Source organism: Lontra canadensis, unplaced genomic scaffold (genome assembly GCF_010015895.1).
Source record: "Lontra canadensis isolate GAN:19392208 unplaced genomic scaffold, GSC_riverotter_1.0 scaffold12, whole genome shotgun sequence".
NCBI lineage: Eukaryota > Metazoa > Chordata > Mammalia > Carnivora > Mustelidae > Lontra > Lontra canadensis.
The window spans coordinates 6,535,937-6,561,691 of record NW_022631006.1 but is presented as its reverse complement, the minus strand read 5'-3'; the positions used below and the strand labels follow the sequence as shown (position 1 = coordinate 6,561,691).

General features: G+C 54.8%; 1 protein-coding gene across 1 annotated transcript; it reads right to left on the bottom strand.

Moving 5' to 3' along the window:
* Window positions 1-1,651: 1,651 nt before the first annotated feature.
* On the bottom strand, window positions 1,652-25,755 carry LOC116867042 (myosin-6). Its single transcript, XM_032856356.1, has 38 exons — window positions 25,723-25,755; window positions 25,182-25,400; window positions 23,807-23,950; window positions 23,409-23,565; window positions 23,297-23,324; window positions 22,896-23,007; window positions 22,513-22,605; window positions 21,743-21,806; window positions 21,420-21,518; window positions 20,847-20,950; window positions 20,622-20,760; window positions 18,913-19,181; window positions 18,468-18,638; window positions 16,978-17,287; window positions 16,215-16,285; window positions 15,851-15,938; window positions 15,645-15,762; window positions 15,375-15,498; window positions 14,975-15,111; window positions 13,411-13,666; window positions 13,033-13,275; window positions 12,723-12,899; window positions 12,292-12,437; window positions 11,952-12,042; window positions 10,298-10,687; window positions 9,856-9,982; window positions 9,643-9,761; window positions 9,038-9,234; window positions 8,307-8,490; window positions 7,934-8,099; window positions 7,672-7,796; window positions 6,443-6,751; window positions 5,924-6,127; window positions 4,637-4,762; window positions 4,153-4,428; window positions 2,900-2,995; window positions 2,090-2,224; window positions 1,652-1,731 (listed from the first exon to the last, which is right to left on the bottom strand). The coding sequence occupies exons 2-38, from the start codon at window positions 25,380-25,382 to the stop codon at window positions 1,708-1,710; spliced, it is 5,820 nt and encodes a 1,939-aa protein (XP_032712247.1). The 5' UTR covers window positions 25,383-25,400; window positions 25,723-25,755; the 3' UTR covers window positions 1,652-1,707.

Genomic DNA, 25,755 nt, shown 5'->3' with positions numbered 1-25,755 from the left:
TTTCACATAAGAGGAAACAAGCCCAGTTACAGGAAATGACTTGTTCACTTGTGACAGAGCTGGGACAAGAACCTAGCTTGCCTAACACCTATACAGGTGATCAGGATATGGTACAGAACTCCCGGCAGCTCAGAAAATAAATGGCCCAGCCTCATCTCCAGCTCCCTTCACCAGCGGGTCCGCTCTCCCAGCTTGCCAGCAAGCAAACATTTCCTGAGCGTCTCCTGCCTATAGACCCTCTGCTGGGCCCTGGAGGATTCACAGATGACAGGAGGGCCTGTCCTTGGGCATTCATAGCCAGGGAAGGTGACAGGCTAGTGAAGGATGGTCCTAACTGCCCACAGCAAATGCTAGGGGAGGGTTGGGTTGGGCTGGGGTTTTTTGGAGAACAGACACTGCTACAGGCCAGGAATCAGCCCTGCCTGGCCCATGACAGCCAGGGTACTAGGGATGTCCCTGCTCAACCACATGGCCTAACCCAGCAGCTCATACAAGCTGGCTTGCTATCCCTCTAATGCTGGTTTGCTCCTGCTCTGAAATATCTTCCTTTTTTCTGGGGTGCTCCTTCCAGAGGCAGGCCCTGGCCCCCAAGACCTGCCTGAACCCTGGAACTTCAGTAGAGCTGCTCCTCTTCCCTAGGTGGTAGTCGTGGGCCTGCCTCAGTCTGACTTCTCCAGCTTTCCTGTCCTTGTGTCTGGGGCTCCTCATGAGCACAGGCAGCCTCCCCAGGGTTAGAACCAATGGGATTTTGTGTTTTTCTGGGTTTCTGCTCACATGCTCAGGGCTCTAGGCACTGATTGGCCACCCCAAGCCTTTCAGGGAGGCATAGCAGGGGCTTACCTAACACCGTTTACGAGATGGGGATACCAGATGCAGGGATGAGAAAGTGGTTAGGAGAACTGGGCTGTAAAGCCCAGCAGGGGGCAGGGATTTGTCTGGAGCAGAATGGGGCCGGGACAAGCCCTGTCCCCTGGGCAGGAGTATGACCTGGACGAGACTGTCCCTGGTGGGTCCTCAGGGAGAGCGGGGGTGTGATCTACAGCGTGTACCTGCTCATACACCCATGCCCATCTGTGCCTCTGTGAGGGGCCAAAATGAAGCAATGCTCGGCTCTGGTCCACAGTGCCTGTTGACTCAGGCTTAGTGTCAGCTGGCCTCAACATCCCAGGATTCCCCTCGAGGTGAGGCATGACCACAGAGGCCGAGCTCACACATGGGCCTCAGCCGAAGGGGCCTGGGGCTCCCTGTGGGTCGGCCAGAATGGGACCTGTGTCAACCCCTTTATGAACCTCCACCCCCAGGGAGCCTGGAGCCTCTCGTGGTATCAGTGGGAAGTTCATCTGGGAGGGAACGGGTGTCCCAGGACAACTTTAACCCCTGCAGCCCACAGCTGGGGTATGTGGAGGGGATCTTTGGCTTCCACACAAAATTCCTATCTCTCTGCACACAGAATTGGTTCACCATGCCGGTACCTTTGTTTTCTCTCCTTCTGACCTCACTTCTCTGGGCCTTGGCTGCCTCCTCTGTAGATGTGGAAAGATGTGGAAAGCCTTGGCTCCCACAGCTCTGACACAAGGACAGGGCCTCCCTCCATTTGGGAGCTCTAAGAGCTCTTGGCAGTAGCGGCGGCGGGAAGGAAGGGGTGCAGGCAGAGTCTGGCATTCATGTTTATTCCAGGCTGTCAAGAGGGAGGTTCCTGATGCAGTGTCACTCCTCTTCGAGCAGTTTTTGCTGAGAAAGGAATAAAAGGTGTAAGGGGGCAGCTGGCAAGAGGGAAGGAGGGTGTGGGGAGGAATCTCTAGGGCTTTCTGGGGCCTCAGGGGGCTGCCTTGAGAGGGCGACGTTCTGGCCTCAGGGACCTTGGGGCTCACTTAGCGGTCTTTGTACTTTGTTGGGGGGGCCAAGCTTTCTTCCGAGGTTTCAGTCTATATGGGCTGCTTTGACCAGGAAGGGGTTTCTCAGGTATGGATGTTGTGGGACACCCCCCAAGTCCGCCATAATATAGGCTAAGGAGTGCCCATCCTGAGGGGCACTGATAGTGGCAGGTGTGCTGACATGGCAACTAGTGAGGCCCAGCCAACGGACCCACCTTGGCGCCGATGTCGCGGCTCTTGGCCCGCAGCTTGTTGACCTGGGACTCAGCGATGTCTGCCCGCTCCTCGGCCTCATCCAGCTCGTGCTGCACCTTGCGGAACTTGGACAGGTTGGTGTTGGCCTGCTCCTCCTGCGGGGGTCCAGGGACGGGGAGGAGGAGGTGAGATGCAGCGGGGTAGGTTGGGGGGGCTGGAAACCCCCAGCCTCCCAGTCTGAGGGATTCCCTGTCCCTGAGCCAGGAGCCCAGCGCTCTCATCCCTCAACTATGTCCCTGCAACAGCCTTGCCAAAAGTCTCCTGTTCCTGGCTTGGCACCTTCCTCAACTTGCCCAGAATCCCGAATAGCCACCCACTGCCTGAGATGAATGACATGCTGCCTGGTCAGTCCCATTCCGAACCGAGCTTCACTTGCACCTGCCCAGCTCTGACTCTGCTGCTCCCAGCTCCCGGGTTTCCTGCCCACGTGTGTTCATCAACACCTCACTTTCACACTTTACGGCCTACCCAGAGTCTTCCCCACTGCCCTATGGCCAAGTCTTCTCCTGGGCCCAGTTCACCGGCCACCTTCCAGCCTCCAGCACCATGTGGCCCTGTGGCCTGCTTAGCAGTTATACTGTCTTCTGTCAGGTCTACCGGAGTATGGATTATAAGCAGGCTGTAAGCATTGCCTTTGCTTGCTCAGAGTGCCTGCTCCAGCTCAGCACACGGGACACGTGAAACGTCTAGTCCCCATGCTGGGACTGAGGCCCATCGATTCTCACACAGGGAGGTGTGTGGAGGGAGAGTGGAGAAAACTATGAACTCACCGCCTCCTCCGCCTGGCGCTTGTAGGCCTTGACCTTCAGCTGCAGCTTGTCCACCAGGTCCTGCAGCCGCAGCAGGTTCTTCTTGTCCTCCTCTGTCTGGGGGTAGATGGATGGGAGAAGCCAATTTGGGGGAGGAGCAAGGACAATCATTGTTCCCTCCCTCAATATGTCACTGTTCTCCCCAGGCCTTAGCTGTCCCTCCATCCCTCCGATGGGCCAGGTCAAAGAGGGGGCCTGGGGGATTCCATCTCTGCCTTGACTTGTAGGTCAAAGGGCCAAGGAAAGGTGCTCAGTCTGGATCTAGAAAGCAAAGTGGGCTGTGCCCTAAAGCTGGAAGTGGGGCAAGGGGCTCCTAACCAAATGGAATTCCTTCATCCAAAAATATGGGGGCATCGGGGTTCCTCCAGTTCCAGCCTGGAGTCCCGTAGATGCTCTCAGCCAGTGGTCTGAGAGTGAGCCGAGAGGACAAATGAGGAGCACGGGATGAAGGGGGTACTGTCATAGTCAGACCATTCTCACCTATCATATATATACTGTACTGGGCAGATTTGGGCACCAGGATCACTGGCTCTAATGTCACCTGACCATGTCTAGCTCCTCATCATTACACGGGCTAGGGTGCCACTCCCACTTATGTACACAGTTCACCTGCTGTTCTCCCCAGCTGTATCTCTTTCTCAGGCCTCTCATATTCTGCCATCAAATGGACCAATACCTCCTTTCCCTGCCCTTTCTTCCCAGGTGCACTGGGAAAATAACAGGTCAAGGGCAAAAGCTCTGAGTTACAAAGGTGCAGGTCTTAGAACATTTTGGGATCATCTTTATCTAAGGTCCCACAAGTTCCCTGGAATATCTGAGTCTCTTATTCCGAAAGTGCCATACTATGTCCTTCCCTCTTGGGCTGGCAGAAAGATTCCATGGACAGTGCAAAAGCCTTCATGGTAGCACTTTGGGTTCTTAAAACAAAACAAAACAAGAAAACCCAAGGAAATGCTGGTTAAAAGAGATTTCAGGAGGTAGAGGTAGGTTCTCCACTCACCAGAAAAAATCAAGGACTCAAGCCAAACAGACCCCAGGGAATGTGCAAGAAAATTAATCCAAAGACAGCATCTCAAGAAGTAGGTGCCAGGGGGTTGAGTGGCACACCTGGACAGTGGCTGTGCCTGGGGCCCGTGTGAGTTGGGAAGTGAGGCAGGGGAAGCGCTTTCACATTCATTCTTTCCTGCCCCCCAGAGCAGCCCCCATGCCCGCACCTGGTAGGTGAGCTCCTTGATGCGACGCTCACTCTTCCTCATGCCCTTGATCGACTCTGCGTTGCGCTTCTGCTCGGCCTCCAGCTCGTTCTCCAGCTCCCGCACCCGGGCCTCCAGCTTCTGCAGCTGCTTCTTGCCGCCCTTGAGGGCGATCTGCTCAGCCTCATCCAGCCGGTGCTGCAGGTCCTTGATGGTCTGCTCCATGTTCTTCTTCATGCGCTCCAGGTGGGCGCTGGTGTCCTGCTCCTTCTTCAGCTCCTCGGCCATCATGGCAGCCTGGGGGCAGGAGGGAGGTCTAGAAGAACAGGGCCCAGGGCCCCTGGTCCCTCCAGGATCACCGTCTGCCCAGCCTGGCGTTTGTTTCCCGAGGCCCGCCCACCCGTGCAGCTGTAGGAGGCGGCTTGTCATGGCACGCTGGCCTGGCCAGGACCCAGGGCCCTCGTTCCTGTCTTTAGTGGGGGGCAGGCGGGGAGCAGTCACTCACATCGGTGATGGCCTTCTTGGCCTTCTCCTCGGCGTTCCTGCACTCCTGCACCGCCTCTTCTACTTCCGACTGGAGATGGGTCAGGTCTGACTCCATCTTTTTCTTTTGGTTGATGAGGCTGGTGTTCTAGATATAGGTAGAGGAAATGATCAATATATACTTTGTTACTAGATTCTACACCTTTAGCTGCAGAAAATTTAAACTAGTCATTTTTTATATTTTATTATTTACTTTTAAAGCTTTATTTATTTGAGAGAGAGGCTATGGGCATGAGTGGGAGGGGAAGAGGGAGAGAGAGAGAGAATCCCAAGCAGACTCTATGCTGAACACAGAGCCTGACGTGAGGCTCGATCCCAGGACCCCAAGATCACGACCTGAGCCAAAACCAAGAGTTGGAGGCTTAATGGACTGTGCCACCTAGGTGCCCCAAAAAACTAGTTACTTTTTTTTTAAGTCTTGTTTTTGTTTATTCCTTGTGAATTTGTTGTATCTTTGTTATTGTATATCCCAGGTTTTGTATCTGTTTTTCTTTTTCCTATGAAAGCAGATATGTTCTAGATGTTATATCTAAAATTACTCAGCTTTGAAGAAAGACTTCAAACCAGAAAGGGCCTACGGTTCTACTTCTGACATCTTTAGTGACATGTCTCTTCAGGAGCATGAAAACATTCCAAGGAAAGTGGGAAAACTTTTTTACCAGGACAATATCCTAGAAATGATTGTAGTTACAGAAAGAATATAGTGGAGTAAGGAAGAGGGGAGGCGGTCAGTGCATGACATCATTCCCACATGTACTAGATTACAGAGAAAAGTCCTGCCAGAAGATGGACCCTGCCAGAAGATGGACACAAAAGCTCATGGCAGAGCACAGTTGGAGACAGGGTGTGTGGGATTGCGGAATTATGGTGCTCCCTTGAGAATTTGGTTTGCGTATGGACGCATTCGTGCTTCTTTAAACTCCCCAGATCTCCTCTTTATAGAGCAAGCTGGAGGCTGTCCTCTAGATCAGGGATGCCAGATTACAGCAAGCATGGCACGACTCCCAGACTTGTGACTTGGGTGGACATCACCAACCAATCATGACATCATTAGCTTTGAAGTGTATGCCCCCTTCTCAAGGTAGTGTTTCCAACAGTCCCCACCAGCAGAGGAGAGATGGCCCAGGAAACCCAAGTGATTTGCCATCCCAGTTGGACACACTCACTCAGGGCATCTGGTTCAGAACTTCTGTAAACGGGCTGGGCTCTGCCCTTTGGGGGCATCTCCGTGGGGTCCCGACCATCTTACCTGGGAGTGCAGCAGCTGCACCCGCTCGCTGGTCTCGATGAGCTCCTGCTCCGCCAGCTTCCGAGAGCGCTCCGTCTGCTCCACCACGGCCCGCAGCTCCTCCAGCTCGGCCTGCAGCAGGTTGTTACGCCGCTCCACGATGGCGATGTTCTCCTTCAGGTCGTCGTTGGCGTGGAGCGCGTCGTCCAGCTGGATCTGGGTGTCCTGGGGTGGGGTGGGGGGACGCATGTTGGAGACCTGCACCCATCCCATCAGGGCTTCCTAGTCATGGTCTGAAACACCCTATGCCAGGTTCACAAACCTTCTCTGTCAAGTGTAGTGCCAGGGCCACGGCCCCTCCTCTGTTGTCTAGGTCAGGAGGCTGGGCTGGTCCAGGACATGCTTAGGGTCTGATTGGTTCTCTTTCATCAAGCCTCCAAGCCCAGGAGGTAGGTGGCTCCCCCTTTCTCATGTGTGTTAGCCCAGGGCCCTCACCAGACCTGCAGGCAGCTCCCTTCAGGGAGTCCCCCACTCTGTTACCTTCAGATGGGCTTGGGCAATCTTCAGGTGTTTCTGGGCCTCGGAGGCTGTCCTGTTGGCCTGGCTGAGCTGGATCTCCATCTCGTTGAGGTCGCCCTCCATCTTCTTTTTGACCCGCAGGGCCTCGTTGCGGCTGCGCGTCTCGGCGTCCAGGGACGTCTGCAGCGAGTCCACGACGCGCAGGTGGTTGCGCTTGGCCTGCTCCATCTCCTCATCCTTCTCCGCCAGCTTCCGCTCAATCTCCGCCTTGATCTGGTTGAACTCCAGCTGTGCCCGCAGGATCTTGCCCTCTTCGTGCTCCAGGGAGGCCTGGTAGAAGGTGGGGTGAGAGGGTTGGAAGCGGACGGTCAGGGCACGGGGCGAGGATGGGAGGGAGGTCAAGGAGGTGCTGGGTATTGGCCAGGACTGTGGCTTGGAGAGGAAAGCCTGGGGAAAGACACGGGAGGTGGGACCTGCATCCCAGGATGGCCTGGGCTTCCTCCGTCAAGGAAAGGCCTTGGATGTCACCAGTGCCAGTTGCCCTCTAGGACTAACACCACACCATCCTGACCTTCTAAGTCTGATAAGAAAGGGGGAGGTTTTCATAACCACATACTCCAAACTTCATTTTTGTTTCCTGGGTCACTTACCTTTCAGTGAAAAAAAGCTAGATGCCCCCAAACTCAGGGCCCTCTCTAGGTTCTCTAAAAACGAACAGTAGCAATAGCAAATTGGGCAGGGGGACACACGCATGTTGGAGACATGTATTAAATTTTTAAGTTTGTGACCTCATTTAATCTTCATAACAATTATGCATAAAATCTTATTGGGTATGCACCATTAGTTCCATCAAAAATAAGAAAACTAAGGTACAGAGGGGTTAAGAAACTTGCCCAGTAACACAGCAGAGGTCCTGAAGCCAAGTTCCAAACTCAGATCTGCCTAATTCTGAAGCCCACACTCCCACCTACTGTCTGAGGGGTTATGATGATGACCATATTTCAACTTTATAAACACGGTAGGTTTATAACCTTTCGGCCCATGATCACACGGTGATGTTTTCCTTGGTGGAGACCTTGGCTTTGGAGGCAGTCATGGTATTGGGCTAGTGGGCAGACTGAGAGAAAGGAGCTAATAAATTTTGTCTGGGGGTGAGTATCACCTGCTGGTGAAGAAGAATGGGGAGTCAGAGACAAGAAGGGGTGGGTAGGAGTGGGTATGAAGTAAGGGTGAGGCAAGGCCAGGCTCACCTCAGCCTCCTCCAGGGCCGACTGCAGCTCTAGCTTCTCAGCCTCCAGCTGCTTGCGGACCTTCTCCAGTTCGTGAGCATTCTTCCCTCCTTCTCCCAGCTGCTCCGTCAGGTCGGAGATCTCCTCTGGGGGAGGGGCCGGGCCGCTCAGTTGGGGGCTGCCATGATCCTCCCATGGGGGATGCCCCTCTTAGAGCCCATAGGTGGCGCCACACAAGGGGGCTCTCCCCAGCCCCTCCCCGGCCTCTCCGGCCCCAGCGCACCCTGGAGGTTCTTGTTCTCCCGCTTGAAGGTCTCCAGATGCTCCAGGGACTCCTCATAGGCGTTCTTGAGCTTGAAGAGCTCTGTGCTGAGGGAGCGCGCCTCCTTCTGCGAGGACTCCAGCTCGGACTGGGACTCCTCATACTTCTGCTTCCACTCAGCCAGGATCTGTGGGGACCCAGTTCACTGCATAGCCCTCAGCCCCAGCCCACCCCCTCACTGCCCCCGGTCCTCCAGGGCCTGCCCAGGCCCCTCGGCAGGGCTCAGCCTCCTCCCCAGCCACCCGCTCCCCGTCCCCCAGGAGGAGGTCCCTGGCTTCCTGGTGACGCTGGCCTCCCTGCTCTGCCCCTGGTTGAGCCCCCAGCCCGGGCCCACCTTGTCGAAGTTCCTCTGCTTCTTGTCCAGGGCCGCGGCAGCTGCGTTGGAGCGCTCCACGTCCACCATCAGGTCCTCGATCTCATTCTGCAGCCGGTGCTTGGTCTTCTCCAGTGAAGAGCACTTGGCGTTGACGGCCTCCACGGCCTCCTCAGCGTCCTGCAGCCTCTGGGCCAGCTTCTTCCTGCCCCGGGCAGTGAGCGTGTGTGTGTGACTCTACCTGGGAACAGTGGGCCCTGGGAACCCCCTCCTCCCTGGACCAGGGTGACCCCATCCTCCCTTCACCACAGCTCCTTGGGACCCTGAGCAGCCCTTCAGACCCCGGGTCCCCAGCCTTGAGGGACCCCAGCCTGCAGGTCGGAGGAGCAGAGTGTCTTCCCTCTGTGTAGCGGCGTCTTCGTGGCAGCCTCCTCCCCTCCCCATGCCAGGCTGATCGATGGAAGCTCCTCTGACCAACAAGCTTTTTGCTCGTCTTATACGTGAGCATCAGGTATAACCCGAGCCAAAAGCTCATGAGTCACAGGAAGTGAGTCCGGGCCAGCCAGGTTCACTCAGAGGCCAGGATCCAGGCTCCCTTTCAAGCACCTCTATTACCACTCCCCTTCCCGCCACCTCTCCCACCCTCCTCAGATCTCCTTCCCATGTCCATTCTGCCTGTCTGCCCCTGCCCGCCCCACTGTCCTCTTGCTCCCTCCTCCTTTAGAATCAGGGTGGTGAGGCCCAGGACTCACTTGGCCTCCTCGAGCTCCTCGGTCCTCTGGATGGCGTCTGTCTCGTACTTGGTCCTCCACTGCGCCACCTCCGAGTTGGCCTTGGACAGGATGCGCTGCAGCTCGGCCTTGGCCTCGGTCTCCTCCTCATACTGCTCACGCAGCAGGTCACAGTCATGCCGGGCGGACTGGAGCGCGTGGGCCAGTGCATTCTTTGCCTGCGGAGGGGCAGCACCGGGAAGAGGGCTTATCTTCCAGGAAGGTGGGAGGGAATGTGCCCCCCACCCCTGATCATTCTCTAGATCCTTTTCATATCCATGAACTTCGAACAAGCCCAGCCTCACTCGTTCAGGGTGAAGGCTGGTGTGGAAATCTCAGCATCTCAGAGCAGCTTTCTAGCTTGCCCACCCCACCCCTTGCACATAAGGAAATGGCAGTCAATGATGTTCAGGTGTGGCTTAACTGGAGCGTAGAGGAACCTAGCCCTGCGGGGTGGGGGTATCGGGGCTTTCCGCCAGAGAGAGAGGCTTCTCTCCAGCCTCCGAGCTCCATTCATGGTGTTGATGTAATTTAACTACCCAGGGCTGCCATCAGGCCTGTCCCACTGTCCCGTAGCTGGGCCTCACCTTGCCCTCCTCCTCCAGCTGCCTCTTGAGGTCCTCTAGTTGCTGGGTGTAGGAGAGCTTGCCTCGAGTCATCTGGGAGATCAGTGCCTCCTTCTCATCCAGCTGCCGGGACAGCTCACCTGGTGGTGGGAACAAGAGAGAGTCTGTGGCCTGTGGAGGGGGCAAGTGGTGCCTGACCCTGAAGCAGGCACAGGGCCGGTTAGGGGCACCCACCATTCTCTGTCTGCAGCTTGGCTCGCTGGGTGGTGAGGTCATTGAGGGAGCGTTGGGTCTCTTCCAGCTTTGCTCGGTACTCATTGGCCTGGTCCTCCAGGGTCCGGGACATCTTCTCTAGGTTTGCCTTCAGGCAGTAAAGGACAACTTGTCATGGAGAAGGAGCTAGGTGGACCAGAGAAAGGAGGGGAGGACCAAGGTGGGGAAGCACAGGGCACAGGGGCGTGAAACAGAGAGCTGCTGGAGAGCTCAGTCTGAAGGGGGTGCATGAATTAAAGGAGGGAGGGTGAGGAGCTGTGGGGGGAGGCAGGGAGGGCAAGGGAGAGAGTGAGACAGAGAGCAAGGGGTGACGAAGGAGTGACAATGAGAAGACAGGGCAGAGAGAGTGGAAGAAAGGCTGCTGTGGGGGGAAGGGGGCGAGGACGGTGAGCAGGCCGCCCACCTTGGCCTTGATGATCTGCTCCATGTTGGAGGTGACGTCATCCAGCTCCAGCTTGAACTCGCTCTTCTCCTTCTCCAGCTTCTGCTTCACGCGCTGCAGGTTGTCGATCTGCTCGCTCAGCTCTGCCACGCTGTCCGCGTGCTTCTTGCGCAGGGCCGCGGCCGTGGCCTCGTGCTGCAGCGTGGCCTCCTCCAGGTCCCGCCTCATCTTCTGGAACTCGGCCTCGCGCTTCTTGTTCATCTCGATCTGCACGGATGTGGCCCCACCGGCCTCCTCCAGCCGCTCACTGATCTCCTCCAGCTCCCGGGACAGGTCTGAGCGCAGCTTCTCCACCTTGGCCCTGGCCATGCGCTCGGCCTCCAGCTCCTCCTCCAGCTCCTCGATACGAGCCTGGCCCGGGACACAGAGGGCTCAGACCCACTGCCCGGAGCCCTTCCTTGGGGAGTGCCCACCCCACAGCTCTAGAACATTCAGGTCCCTCTAGGGCAGTGGTTCTTAACTAGGGAAAGCTTTGTACTGCAGAGTGTAGTTGGCGATGTCTGTAAACACGTTTGCTTGCCATGACTTACCATCTAGTGGGTAGCGACAGGGGGTGCTGCTAGACATTTCTGTAACGCATAGACCATCAGTAACAATTTGGTCAAAGCTGAACCCTCAAGGCATCTAGGCTCAGTCTGAGAATCTGCAGCTCTGAATCCTAAGAATCTATGTTTGGATGGGGATTCTGAGATCCTATGAGATCCTGAATCTCAAAGATTCCACAGATTCATTAGGCTCTGCTCTACTAGACATAAGGCAGGAAAGCCTGCACTTGTATCCTACAAATATTTGCAACAATATACCTTAAGACAATCAAAATTTTTGTAATCTTCCAAGTTAACCACAGTCCCGTCAATCATGTTCTTGACTCTCCAGGGTTTGCCTTATTTATGCCTGGGCTCGGTTCCTCCTTGACTGTTCCCTTCCAGGCCAGGTGAGTGCTAGCGGGTTTCCCTTATCATCATCATGCCCCTACCTCATTCTTTGGCCTTAGCCCTGGCCTTGACTAAACTGGGAGAATGTCCCATTTGTCATTTTGATCTGTTCCCTGACCAGCCTGGAGCAAAGGGGGAGCATTGATCAGTGGGATCCTTGCATCGGTGGTTGTGGACAGTATTAACAGGATGCTCGTGGGTGGGTCCTGGGAGCAGGAGAGAGCCTCTCCTTGGGAGCCCCTGCTCCTGAGATGAAGGAGGTGGGACTGTGTGCAAGAGCCTGGACAGGAAGAAGGAGGAGCCACAGCCCATTGCCAAGACCTGGTGAGGATAACAGCACTGTTGTTCTGGGTCTAGGAGCCAAAGAGTTTGCCTCAACCCAGACAGAAGAAGAACCTGGAGAATGTCCTCATAATCTAGCTAAAACCCACGAGGCAGGGCATAGCTCAGCAAGATATCCTTTTTAGTAGGCTTGTTTGCCTCCCTCAAAGAGCCCTGCTAAAATAAGACATCATTGCTTTAATGGGGGAAGACCGGTGTTCCCCAATGCCAGATGAGGGCTGGTGGGGTCTCCAAGGCTGTCTGGAGCTCTAGATACTGTCTAGAACCCTAAGCAGTTCCTGTATCTTCAGCTACCTCACCACTGAGCTCGCCATTGGCTGCACCAGAAAGAACTTCACCTGATTCTCCTTCAGTTTCTTCTGCAGCTGAAGGGCCAGTGCCTGCTCGTCTTCAATCTTACTGTTCTGCTGATTAATGTCAAATTCTTTCCTGGAGAAGAAGTGGGGGGTGGGTGACAGGTGGTCTTCCTTCCTCTGTACTCATTCTCTTCTCTTGCCAGGGCATGCCAGGACCAGCCCCCTCCCCGCTGGCCCAAGGGGTGAATGCAGGAGCGCCATTTGACCTCCTCATTCACACTGTGCCCAGGACAGTTATGGCCAGTGGGGCTGCAGCACCCTGTGCTCTAACTCTCAGGCCAGACATCTCCACTAGCCCTTCCTGGCCAGCTCAGGCTCCTACTTCTTAATCTTTTCTTCAAGCTGCAGCTTGTCATTTTCCAGGTCCATGATGCTCTCCTGGGTCAGCTTCAGGTCACCCTCCAGCTTTCGCTTTGCTCGCTCCAGGTCCATACGGACCTTCTTCTCCTGCTCCAGGGATCCCTCCAGCTGATGGGAAGAAGATAATAAATGAGGCCTAGAAAACCTGAGATCCACAGTGTATGCTCCTCTGCTCCCTTCCAAACTCAAAGTCCAGGAGATTGGAGGGCAAACCAGCAGAGAAATCCCTGCAAGCACAAAAAATTCTGAGCCCCAGTCTAGTGAGGAACTGCAAGGAACAAAGAGCCCCCAGGGGTCATAGAAGTTGGTTTAGGTATCATAGAACACCTTGGCTATTGATGTTGCCAGCAAAATCCTGACCTGGGAGAGACAAGCATGGTTCTTACTACTCACATCATCCACTTGCTGCTCCAGCTTGACCTTAGACTTAGTCAGTGTGTTGACCTTGTCCTCCTCAGCCTGAAGGTCATCTAGGGCCTGCTGGTGGGCCTCTTGCAGAGCCTTCTTCTCCTTGGTCAGCTTGGCGATGATCTCGTCTAGCCCAGCCATCTCCTCTGTCAGGTTCTTCACCTGTGGATCAAGAACCCCATCCCCTTCAGGGTCAGAGGTCATTAGCCTGGAGACATCTATGGGGATGTCCAATGCCAAGGAGCAGGTCTAGGAATCCTAAGACCTGGGCTAGAGCAGAAGGAGCTCCCCTCACCTTGTTCTCTGTTGCATGCTTCTCCTTCTCCACCTTGGCCAGCGTCAGCTCCAGGTCATCAATGTCCTTCTTGAGCTCAGAGCACTCATCTTCCAGCTTGCGCTTCTTGGCAGTGAGCTCCGCATTCATCTCCTCCTCGTCCTCCAGCCTCTCAGTCATCTCCTTGACCTTGGCCTCCAGCTGGATCTTGTTCTTGATCAGCTGGTCACAGCGCTCCTCTGCATCATTGAGGTTATCTTGTTCCTGGGAGAAGAGGACAGAGAGGAGACTTAGTGATTAAAGAGAGGAGAGATCCAGCGTCTTAGTTCCTGGGGATGAGATGGGCTATAATCCAGGGGAGGAATGGAGGGGAATGAAGAGATTGTCATGTGGCCTCACCGCCTGCACTTGGAGCTGGAGGTCATTCTTCTCCTGCAGCAGGGACACCATCTTCTCCTCCACCTCCTTGCGGCGAGCTTCTGACTTCTCCAGTGCCTCTTTGATGCGCCCAAACTCCTCCTTCATGTTGGCCATCTCCTTCTCTGTCTCTGCACTCTTGAGCAGCGGCTTGATCTTGAAGTACAGCTTCATCCAGGGCCAGTTCTTGACCCCCATGAAGGCCCGGATGTTCCACTGGATGACCAGCAGGGCATCCCTGGTAAGGAAACATGGAGGTAGGAAGAGGCACTCTGAAAGGGCACTTCATAAACACAAAGCAGCTGCACTCAGCTCCCAGCCCATCTAAAGCTCATAGGCACCTGAGGGCTAGAGCCCTGTCTTGTTGCCTTGATATACACCCCCACTCCAACATTACCACACTGAACATGGAGTTGCTCAATAAATATTTAATTGAGTAATTCAACAAATGGGCAGTTTATATCTTCCCTACTGGGGTGTTAGTAGTAATGAAAGCACCACTCATAGAGTGTCTACTAAGTTCAGTGTTTCTAATCCCATAAGAACCTCAAATATTTTAAATATATTTTGCATGTAAGAATATCTATAGTATATATGTAAGTCATGAAGCATGAAACAAAATGACTACATATGAACCTGCCAATCCTTCAAACAACAACTAGAGCATCGCCCGTGTTGGCTCTCCCTGTGGGATTTTCCTCGTCCCTTTTCCTGGTCCCCACACCAGAAGCAGCCACTATCCTGAATCTTGTGTTTTTCATTTCCTTACTTTTTCAAAACATACTCTAACCTTATATGTATGTGTCTTTAAACAACATGTCACTATTTTTTATTATCTCTGAGTTTTATAAAAATTGCATTATACTGTATGTATCCTTCTGTGACTCGCTTTTGTTCACTCAGTATGCCTTTGAGGTTCAAACACATTGTACCATGTGGCTGTAAGTCCCTCCTTCGTTGCTTTATAATATTCCACTGAACAACCATACTATTTGCCCATTCCCCTGAGATGGAAACTGGGATCGTTTCCAGATCTTTGCTGTTTTGGTCAATGCTGCTGTGAAGATTCTTTTTCATTCCATGTTGTGCACATGCAGGAGTTTCTGTGGGAATTCACTTAGGAGTGGAACTGGAAGCTATGCAATTGTCCAGGTTAAAATTTTTTTTGGGGGGGAGATCTCTGTATCCAAAAAGGGGCTCAAACTCATGATCTTGAGATCAAGAGTTGCATGCTCTATGGACTAAGCCAGTCAGGTGCCCCTGCAATTGTCCATCTTTAAAAGATAATGATAAATTGTTTTTCAGGGAGGTTGTGCTAATTTACCCATAAGCAATGGGTCAGATTTACTGATTTTTGTCAAGCTCGTGTTTTAAAATGGTATCTCACTTTTTATGGGGAATTTTCTAGCATGTTAGTCACTTGCTCAAGCCAGCTAACAATTGGCGAAGTCAGGGTTTGAACTCAGGTCTTCTGAGTCACACCAGTTAGCACTGCTGGTCTACCTTTTACACCCCTAGGAGAGCTTCACCCTTTCCGTTGCCTCACCTGCGCTCCACGATCTTCTTGAACTCAATGCGCATGAGCAGGCCCCGGGCTTGTGCCTGTATGCGGGTGATGATGCGGCTCAGCCTCTCGTCCCGCATCTCCTCCAGCAACCCCAGCAGCCCCGCCTTGAAGAACACCTGTGGGCCAGCAGTGGGTGGGCCGGGAGGGGAAAGAGGAGAGGTTGCTTTTAAGCAGTGTAATACCCTAGGAAAGAACTCAAGGGAGGAGGCCAATGACAGCTGGAGCTGGGACAGGGGCGCTGGATGATCCATGGGGAGGGGGAGAAGGCAGTTCAGAGATGGTCCTAAGATGACTGATAAAAGGGAAGGAGTTGTGAGGTGGGGACCCAAAGGACAGGAGAGGTCTCTCTGTAGTCAGCTCGCCTCCTCCCTTCCCTCACCTTGGTGTGGCCAAACTTGTACTGGTTGTGGTCAATGTCCAGGGAGCCCAGCAGCTTCTCTGCCCCTTTCCTGCTGTCAATGAACTGGCCCTCGGGGATGGCTGTTGGGTTCAGGATGCGGTACCTGGAGAGGGTGGTGCCCCGAGTCACTCACGTTCTGGACCAGTCTGCTCTGCCCATAGCACTCAGATCCACCTGTGGACTTGCTTCCCCACTAAGTCTGCCCAGGCTCCCCCTGCTCCCTGAGCTCTGGGGAGCCCCTGTACTCACCTCTGCCGGAAGTCCCCGTAGAGGATGCGGTTGGGGAAGCCCTTCCTGCAGATGCGGATGCCCTCCAGCACACCGTTGCAGCGCAGCTGGTGCATGACCAGGGGGTTGTCCATCACCCCTGCAGCAGGAGAGAAGGAGAAGGTGTTGGCCTCAGGATAAGTGATGCCAAGTGCCCTCCCCTGACTAGACCCTTGCACATGGCTCACCTGGAGCCTTCCGTTCATTGGGGATGATGCAGCGCACAAAGTGAGGGTGGGTGGTCCTCAGGTTGGTCATGAGCTTATTCAGATTCTCCTGGGGGTGGATGAGAGTGGGGAGTCAGGAGCCACAGGGACCATCTTTTTGGGCCCTGGGCCCCTGACAGCCTGTCTCCAGAATTCTCCAGGGGACCAAGAGTTGACACGTCATTTATGATGTGAATTCAGGATTCTATAGAATTTACATGCCTAAAATGACCACGTAGCTCTAGCTTCTTTCCTCCCCAGACTCAGACAATCAGATTAGGGTAACACAGCCAAAGGACTGGACCTGTGCACCATGGGCCCCCTGGCATCTCTGAGCCCTTCTTACCCGGTGGAGGGCTGACACTGTCTGAAAGGATGAGCCCTTTTTCTTGCCTCCTTTGCCTTTTCCACTGTCCCCTAATGACGAGAGAAGGGACGAGGAGTCAGAGTTTGAAAGCGGAGGAATGCTCGGGCAGGGTCAGGGCACTGCCTCTCGCTAGCCGTGTGACTTCACAAAGTGACTCTCCAGGTCTCAGTTTTTCCATGAGGAGAACAGTGACTGCCTCTAAAAACTGGGACAGAGATTAGATAACGCTTGCTTGCCACACCGTGGGTGCTGAAATAGTATGAGTGCTCCTCTCCCACCTTCTTCTTCGAACCCCACCCTTCATGCTTGCATCTTTCTGAGGTCAGCCTTCCTTCTTGTAGTTCTTCCTCCTCCTCCCAAGCCACACCCTTGCTCTTCCTTCTCTGAAGCGGATGCTCACCTGTGCTCCCAGATGTTCAGTGATCCTCTCAAGGTTTACCGAGAACTCCTGCAGGCACAGCTCTACGCTGGACCTGGCACAGCCATGCATGCCCACCCTTGCTCACTTCCAGGTGTTCAGCCTTGAGGAGACTCAACATGTATACCAAGACCCATAATACAGAATGGAAAATGACCCTTTCACAGACCAGCTGCAGAATGACTGCTGCGAGATCTCCTGAGCCCCATCCCATGACTCACGGGATCCCTTCTGCTGCTAGAATCCCGTGCTTTGAAGCCAAGGGCCCCTGGTCCCTGGCAACTCCGGAATTGCTCTGGCCCAGGGCAGGGGCTGCCCTCTTACCGACATCAGCAGAAGCGTAGGAGGAGAAGAGGGTGGCCATGAGCTTGAGGGAGGACTTCTGGTACAAGCCCACCACTGTCTCGTTGAGCGGGTCTTTGTTCTTCTCCAGCCAGCCCAGGATGTTGTAGTCCACGGTTCCAGCATAGTGGATCAGGGAGAAGTGGGCTTCCTGCTTCCCCTTGACATTGCGTGGCTTCTGGAAATTGTTGGACTTGCCCAGGTGGTTGTCATAAAGCTTGGCCTTGAAGGTCATGTCAGTGGCCTTGGGGAACATGCACTCCTCCTCCAGGATGGACATGATGCCCATGGGCTGAGAGCAGGGGGAGTAGAGAGAGCATCACTGTGTGCACTCCTGGGTTTCCAGGGTCCCATACCTTGCCAGTGGAAAAGCCACAGCCCAGTAGATCTGACAGGCCACAGAGTGTCTGTGCTAGCACCTCTTGTCCCAATAGAGGATGCTCATATTCCTGGAATTAACCTAAATCCAATTCTATTCAAATCTGGCCTATAACCCCTTTCTGCCTCAGTGGACCTAGTGAAGAGCCCTATGCTCCCAGCCATCCTGCCAGGTCCCCAAGGCCTTGCAACAAGCCCCTTCTTCTTGGAAGGCTCCTTGCCCCAGGGACAGGTGTATTTCCGAGGTGCCAGACTCTGCCTAGATGAAGGGTAACAGTTCTTCAAAGGATGGTTAGAGGGATCCATGTTCTGCAAAACATCCCGCTCTTGAGAGAGTATAATGGTTCTTGACTTTCCTTGGGGCAGGAATCCTAATGAGAATCTGATTAAACTAAAGATGTTTCCCTGGAAAAATGCATGTAAACATGTGTGTGTGTGTGCGTGCGCGCGCGCGTGTGCGTGCACGTGCACGTGCATACACATACACACACTTTTCCATATATTTTCAGGCGATTCTGAGACCTCTGGAAGAGCAGCACCTTGGATAACCACCCAGAGCTTCTGGGAAGCTCTGGTTTTCTGAAGGGCACTGGCTGGCTGGGTGAGGGAAGATGTTCTGGGCTCTGGTCTGTATCAGCAAAGGCACACTGAGAACAAGCCAGCACTGGGAACCTCACACTAGCTCCGTTCTTGTCTCCTCTGAATCTATGGACAAGAGGGGCTGAAGACCCTCAGCTACCAGAAGAGGTTGGGAAGTCAAGTGTCAGATCCAAAGATTCTAGGGTCAGCCTGGGATCTTTCCATAGATGATGCTTCTCATGGGCTGTCAGAGGGGCCGGTTCTCCCTCTCCTCACTACGTCTCCTTCTTAAGACTTTGGGAGGTGACCATCATACGGGAAAAGGTCTCAGGTCCTGGGGAGAGGAGAAAGGAGCTCATCCCATGTATGACCATGACTTCATGGAGGGCAGGAACTGGGTCTGAGAGAGGCTGGGGATTCTGGGGACTTCAGTTTCTTGGCTGTAGAAGGGATAGCACTGCCACTCTGTCTGGAATGCCAGGGGACGGGGACACAGGCAGCGGGGGAGGCAGCACCTTCTCAATGAGGTCGATGCAGGCCTGCAGGTCCATGCCAAAGTCAATGAACTCCCACTCGATGCCCTCCTTCTTGTACTCCTCCTGCTCCAGCACGAACATGTGGTGGTTGAAGAATTGCTGCAGCTTCTCGTTGGTGAAGTTGATGCACAGTTGCTCGAAGCTGTTGAACTGTGGGTGGGGGGTGGGGGCTGAGCGGGTCAGGCCCACAGGAGTCTGAGCAGTCCATGTGGTCCGCCCTGGCCGGCGCCCAAGCCCAGACAGGGGTGTGGCCAGGCCCCTGACCTGTCAGGCGGGGGAGGGGTACTCCCTTGGAAGGCAGGACGAGGCATCTGTCACCGCCGAGCCCCGCAGCCTTTCCCGAGACTGGCCGTGATGGTCACAGGTGAGAACGAGTGAGTCACCCCCCCCCACCATGCATGTGTGCCTAGGCTCCCCCACTCACGTCGAAGATCTCGAAGCCGGCGATGTCCAGGACCCCTATGAAGTACTGGCGTGGCTGCTTGGTCTCCAGGGTGGCGTTGATTCTTGTCACCATCCAGTTGAACATCTTCTCGTACACGGCCTTGGCCAGGGCCCCAATGGAGTAGTACACCTGCTGGACGCTCTGCCCCTTGGTGACGTACTCGTTGCCCACTTTCACCCGAGGGTGGCACAGCCCCTTGAGCAGGTCGGCTGAGTTCAGCCCCATGAGGTAGGCGGACTTGTCGGCATCTGGAGGAGAAGGAAAGAAGTCAGCAAGCGCTTTCGGCAGACCCTATTTCTCTGCTCAGGGCAGGGCCAGAGACCTTCTGAAGCATTGGTCCAGCAGCCCTCACTAAAGAGTTGTATATCCAGGCCTGGAAGGGCACCAAGCTTGCCAGGGGGCACGTAGTCACCAACATGCAGAGTCCGGCTGGCGCCCAAGCCTCCTCCTCATCTGTCCAGAACCTCCCGCCACCCAGCAGTTCCTGCCGCCTCTGTCTATAATGTCTGCTTGGTGCCCCCCGTCTGGGCCGTCGAATAGCACCGTGAGCACCTTCTCATGTCTCTAGGGCACAGACTCTGGCTGATGGAGATGGGCCCTTCTCCCTGCCTCCTTTGCTCCCATCCCCGGATCTGATCCAGGACCGGGCCTGTTCCACTCTGGATCCATGCAGTGACCAACTTGATATCAAGGTTCCTAACAGCAAGGCCTCCCCACCCCCACCCCAGCTCTCCACCTGTGCCATCCAACATACGATCTCTATTTATAAGAAATGTATTTGATTCAATTTCAAGAGTTTTGTGATAGCTGACTTGCTCTCTCTGACTTGCTCTCATGAAAGCCAGGCTTGGCATTTTGATCTGGAGAGATACAGAGAAGGGGTCCTTGAAGGTAGGCTAAGGGGAAGGTTCTTGGGCATTTGTCTGGCCCTGTTCACACCTTAACATCTCCTTCTCAAAAAATTCCTACAATGGTCCCAGAGTGAGCTAGGAAGGACTGTTGTTCCATTTCACTGAGGAGGAAACTGAGGCCCAGTGAGGTATGCAACATGTTAATGGCAAGCTATATCCTGACTCCTGGCCCTTACCTCCCAAACAGTACATGGCATGGGGCCTGAAAGGGGCCCATCCAAGGGCTGGGCAACCTCCGCATACACACTAATGGCCAGGATGTGCAGAGCTCAGAATCTGTGCTTTTCTGAGCTTGGTTGAGTCTTGAGCCTAGGAGGAGACATCCCAACTCACTTCTGGTCAGTGCAGCTGGGGTTGAAGAGTTGGCAGGATTGTGGGGGGCCTCCCTGCCTGCCCGTCTCTCATATATCCTTGTCCCTCCCTGGCTCTCACCCCATCCATCTACCCCACATGCCTCAGGTCCCCAGGAACCAGCTAGTCTGGGGACAGTGGTTGAGCTCTGACTAGGCTCTAATGAGGAGAAAGCCTGGAGGTCGGGCTGGATGGTGGTGGGGCCCTGCCCCTGGGACGAGGTACTGCTCTCTGACCATGTGCTTCTCATACTTCTGGCTTCCTCCCACTTTCTCCATCATGGTCCTAATTACCTTAATAAACTAGGTTGTCAGCCTAGCTCTTCAAGAATTGTTGAATAGCACCACTTTGGGACCCAGCATGGGAGGCCCTGCTCCCAGTGGAAGATCTCCTCCTGACAGGTGAACACCCAGCACCTGCCCCCACCTTCGGTGCCATCTGGCTCAGCCTGCTCTTCTCGCTGCTTCTGCTTGAACTTCATATTCCCGTAGTGCATGATGGCGCCCGTTAGCTTGTAGACTCCAGCTTTCTCCTCGGAAGTAAAGCCCAACACGTCGAAGGCGCTCTAGGACAGAGCAGGAGAGGCAAAGAGGGAGGTTGGGTTGGGTGGTGCAGGAACCCTCGGGAGCTCTCATGTTGCCCCTCACTCACATCTGTGGCCATGAGCTCCTCGGAGTCATCGATGGAGGCCACAGACACCTCTCCCTGAGACACGAAGGCGTAGTCGTAGGGGTTGTTGGTGACCAGCAGCATGTCTGTCCAGGCAAGGAGCAGGGCAGGGGACAAGGGGATGGGAGAGGGCAAGGGATGGGCAGAGAGGGGTTGGGAGAAGGGCACGGTGGGGTTGGGGCAGGGACAATGGAGGAGAGGACCAGGAGCAGGGAGAGAGGAGGACAGTCAGCAAGGACCATGCAGAGAATCCAAAAGACATGAAAAAGTAGGCAAGGGATTGGGGAGGGAAGGCAGTGGGAGAATGACACCTGGCAGCAGGGGAGGCAGGAAGAGGAGAAGGGGAAAATCAACCAAGAAGAGGAGAAGATATATGACAAAGAAAGAGCGGGGAGAGAGGCAAGAGGAGACCCAGGCTGATCTGAGATGGGGAAGGAAAAGAAGACTGGGGAAGACTAAAGGAGGAGGGAGGGGAATGGGGACAGATGAGGAGGAGGAGGACACCCACCCTGCCTGGGGAAGGCAATGGGGGCATTGAGGTATAGACAGGCTCACCCAGCAGCTCTGGCTTCTTGTTGGACAGGATCTGGTAGAAGATGTGGTAGTTCCTCTCGGCCTTCAGCTGGAAGATCACCCGGGACTTCTCCAGGAGATCTGGAGTGAGGAGAAGGGAGGAAGGCAGCAGATAGGGATGGGGAGAGAGTTGATACAGCAAATGGGTGTAGATTAGGGGAGAAAGGCTCTTAGAACAAAATGGAGAGAGCCAGGGGAAGAGGAAAGAAGGTGGAGAGGGAATGTTGAGTTAGGGTGGCCCAGCTGGGAGAGAAGGCAGAGGCAGAGGACACAGAAGGGCATGCAAGGCTCCCTGCCATACTCACAGGTCTCTATGTCTGCAGAAGCCAACTTTCCAGTGGCTCCAAAGTGGATCCTGATGAATTTCCCCTGCAGGTGGATGGGACAGAGAGTCAGGCCAGAAGGGACAGAATGAAAATATTGGGCCTCAACACAACCCAGAAAGCCCTGGGTAGTTCTAGGAATGTTAATGACCTCTTTGGTGTCCCAGATTAGTATCAGTAAAACAGGGAAAAGTATACCCATCTCCATATTACTAGGTATGTCTGAGCAGAAACAACAACACAGGAATGAACACAGATACAATGCCTCCTGTTTGTTCCTCTGGTATGATGTCATCAATCCTTTCAGTGACCTGCGAGGTAAATATTACTACCTCTGTGTTACAGATAGAGGACCTGGGACTTAGAGAGGTGCAGGGACTTGCTGGGCAGGTGGGAAGTTGGGGAATTGGCTCCAGCACCTATGCTCCCTCCCCACTTCCAATGTGGAAGAGCGCTGGAAAAAGTAATTTGGAAAATCTAGAATGTGCCCCAAATCAGCTCCATTACTTGGCTATGGAATCACTCTGGTGACTCTGGGTCTCTTTTCTTGAGTTCTCCGATCTCAGGGAGCCGGGCTGGGTCAAGAGGGTTTAAGAGTGTGTGTGTCACACACGCACGCTTGTTGATATCCCAAAGCCCAAATGCAGGATGATCACCTGGGTGTGGTGACTGTTGAAAAAAACGACACCCCCCACCCCACTTTTCTTGTCCAGGCCAAAAGAGGCCAGTTGGCAGCTGTCAAAGGCACTCACAAAGCGGGAGGAGTTGTCATTCCGGACGGTCTTGGCGTTGCCAAAGGCCTCCAGGGCAGGGTTGGCCTGGATGATCTGGTCCTCCAGGGTGCCCTGTGAAGGCAGCAGAACCCCGAGGGTTTATCTTCTGTCCACCTCCAGCAGTGGGGAGGGCAGGGGGCTATACTGGTCCTGTGGGATGGGGGTGGGGCTGGATGGATGGCAGGTGGGTCTCTGGCTCCAAAGGGCCATATTCAGACAACAGAGTGTGTGTCTCCTGCCAGGAAGGTCTTGAGCACTGGGCTCAGTGGTGCTGTCCCCACTGTTCCCCACGGCAAGGCTAGGGGTCAGCTGGGTCACTCTGCCCCCAGGTCCCTCTGCTGAGCCTGTGGCCCACCCTGTACCTTGTTTGCACTGGCATTGTCCTTCTTGCCACGGTCACCTATGGCCGCGATGCTGGCAAAGTACTGGATGACACGTTTTGTGTTCACAGTCTTCCCTGCACCAGATTCTCCACTTGAGGCAAGAGGGACCCATCAGAATCCAAGATTTCTGCTGTGCTCCATTCGGAGTTCAGCCCACTGCACCCTCCTCCCTCAGAATCCCAGCCTTCTAAATTCCTCCACCAGGGCCCAGGGCCCTGCAGAATTTGCATATCATTGTAGATCACTCCGACACCCCTCTGAGATCCCAGCTCCCTGCACTCCTTGCAACCAAACCTTTAAACCTTTCCTCCCCTCTGCACCCCCAGGAATCAGCCTGGGTCCCCGCCAAGTCCCTATGTGGGTGGATGGCATTTGCTCACGTGATGAGGATGGACTGGTTCTCCCGATCTGGAAGAGAAAAGAGGAGAGGCAACATGGTCAGGTCCATGGGCACAGGCCTGGGGGAGCACGGGTCAGGGCTGTCAGACCCACCTGTCAGCATGTACTGATAGGCGTTGTCAGAGATGGAGAAGATGTGGGGCGGCGCCTCGCTCCTCTTCTTGCCCCGGTAGGCAGCCACCACCTCAGCGTTGTACACCGGCAGCCACTTGTAGGGATTGACGGTGACGCAGAAGAGGCCTGAGTAGGTCTAGAACAGGAGAGGGAACAGGTATGAGGGGCTGGAGGGGGATGCCTGGGTCAGGTGGGGACAGGCAGGGGAGTCCCTGGTCACCCAAACTGGCTCCTCTCTTCCTGCAGCTGACCAGGGGTAGGGAGGGGGCAGAGGGGGGCTGAGACCCCTGGGAGAATCCTGACCCCTCGCCTTGAGAGAGTGGCGCTGGCCTACTTTGTCGTCCACCCAGGGCTGGCTTCCTGCCATGCACACTCACGTAGATCATCCAGGCTGCATAGCGCTCCTTGAGGTTGAAGAGCACGGCGGGCTCGTGCAGGAAGGTCAGCATGGCCATGTCCTCGATCTTGTCAAACTTGGGCGGGTTCTGCTGCAACACCTGGTCCTCCTTCACGGTTACAGTCTGGGGAGGGTACACAGACAGGGATGACCGCACTCCCACCTTGACAGTCCTTGCTCGCCAGCCTCACGCACTTACCTCCTCCCAAAACACGGTCCACAACCTTGATCCCCCAACTCTGCTCTGACCAGCACCCAAGCCCTGCCTCATAGCTTCCCCCTAGTGCTTTCCCCAGACGACTTAGTGCCTCCCATCCTAGGGTCTCCGTGTCTTGCTGGTGCCCCAGGGCTTGTGCCCATGAGCAGCCCCTTTCTGTCCCTGCTTCGTGCACCTAGCGGCAAACTTGGCGGGGCTGGCAGCTGTCCAATCTGGGCACACAACTTACCCTGACTCCTGGGGGCACTCCTTGTGGCCTGCAGTGGCTCAGGGCAAACCTTGCCCTGCTGGGAAACATCTCTACCACCAACCTACAGTCCCCATTGGTCACCATTAAGGTGGTTCATGTGGCACCAGTCACTTCGCCATGCCCTAACATCTTCAGACCCTGCAGATAGGTATTCTGGTATTGTTTCTGGACAGTGGAGGAAGCTGCAGCTAGAATAATTAAATGATTTACCAGCTTGGTAGACAACCAGCGGCAGAACCGGGACCAGAGTCAAAGCCCCCAGCAGATTGTGACCTGTTATTGCACACCTCGTTGGGACCCAACATTCAGTCGGCAGGTCTGAAGACAAACGGTGTGAGCCGCTGCTAGTGACCAGTGACGACCCTTATGGCTTGTGAGAGGAAGCAGGTACTATGGACTTCTGAGCACTAGTCACTAACCCCGGGACTGAGCGTTCAGCTCAAGAACTCCTGCTTTTTGTGTTCATCTGGTTCTAAGAGTTTGCTCTTGGTTTGGGTGAGGTGAATTTGGGGGAGTTGTTCTGTGGAGGAAACTGAGGTACAGAGAGGTGGGGATATGCATACAAGAATGAACTTTACTTGACGCTGTGTCTGTGTCTTTTTTATCTCCAGGACCCCACTGAGGCAGACACCAGTGGAGGTACTCCCCACCTCCCGGTCCCAGCATCCTCTCTGGCAAAGAGCACGCACCCCTGTTCCACTGCTCAGGTCCATCTGAGAAACGTCAGAGTTCACTCCCAAGTGCTGGGTTCCTCGAGGGGTCATGTCTGGCACTCCTGCTTGCTTTAGCTCTTCTCCCAAGCCCTCAGCTCCCACAGCAAGTGGCCTCACCCCTGCAGCCCCCCACCAAACCTTCTCTCCCTTTCCCTGGCACTATGCCCCCACACACCTTGCCATTCTCTGTCTCAGCAGTGACCTTGCCTCCCTCCCGGGACAAGATCTTGGCCTTCACGAACTCCTCCTTGTCGTCGGGCACGAAGCACTCAGTGCGGATGTCAAAGGGTCTAGTCTGGGCCTCCAGACGTTCCTTCTCTGACTTGCGGAGGTACTGGGCTGCCGCCCCAAAATCGGCCATCTGGGCATCGGTCATTTTGGTGCTTCCCTGCGCCTGAGACAGAAGGGCCAACTGAGACAGTGGCACCTCCTCCCGGTGCTCTGCACCCCCACTCCCGGCCACCCCTCCTCACCACCTGGCCCTCTATTCCGCCCTACCACTGAGGAGACCCTGGCCTGGGTCCCGTCCTCCCCGTGCTTTAGGTTCTCCTTCCTTTGCCCTCTGACCCGACGCAGAAGGAGACTATCTAAGGGTCTGCATGGGCTGGAATTGGCTGGCGTTCTGAGGAAGGGGAGGTTCTGAGCTGCCTAGAGGAGAGACAGGGGGCCCCAGTCCAGCAACCTGGCTCCCACGAGAGGATTGGAGTGGTTCTCACCTGGTTATCTCTTCACGGAGAATCCTGAAGACT

What these genes read in the sequence shown, in the direction of transcription:
- LOC116867042 (XM_032856356.1), bottom strand. Translation starts at nt 25,382, where the DNA reads ATGACCGATGCCCAGATGGCCGATTTTGGGGCGGCAGCCCAGTACCTC. An exon ending in CAATGAACGGAAGGCTCCAG is followed by an intron (nt 15,763 to 15,850) that starts GTGAGCCATGTG and finishes CTCCTGCTGCAG; the next exon opens with GGGTGATGGACAACCCCCTG. An exon ending in CTTGAAGAAAAGATTAAGAA is followed by an intron (nt 12,043 to 12,291) that starts GTAGGAGCCTGA and finishes CTTCTTCTCCAG; the next exon opens with GAAAGAATTTGACATTAATC.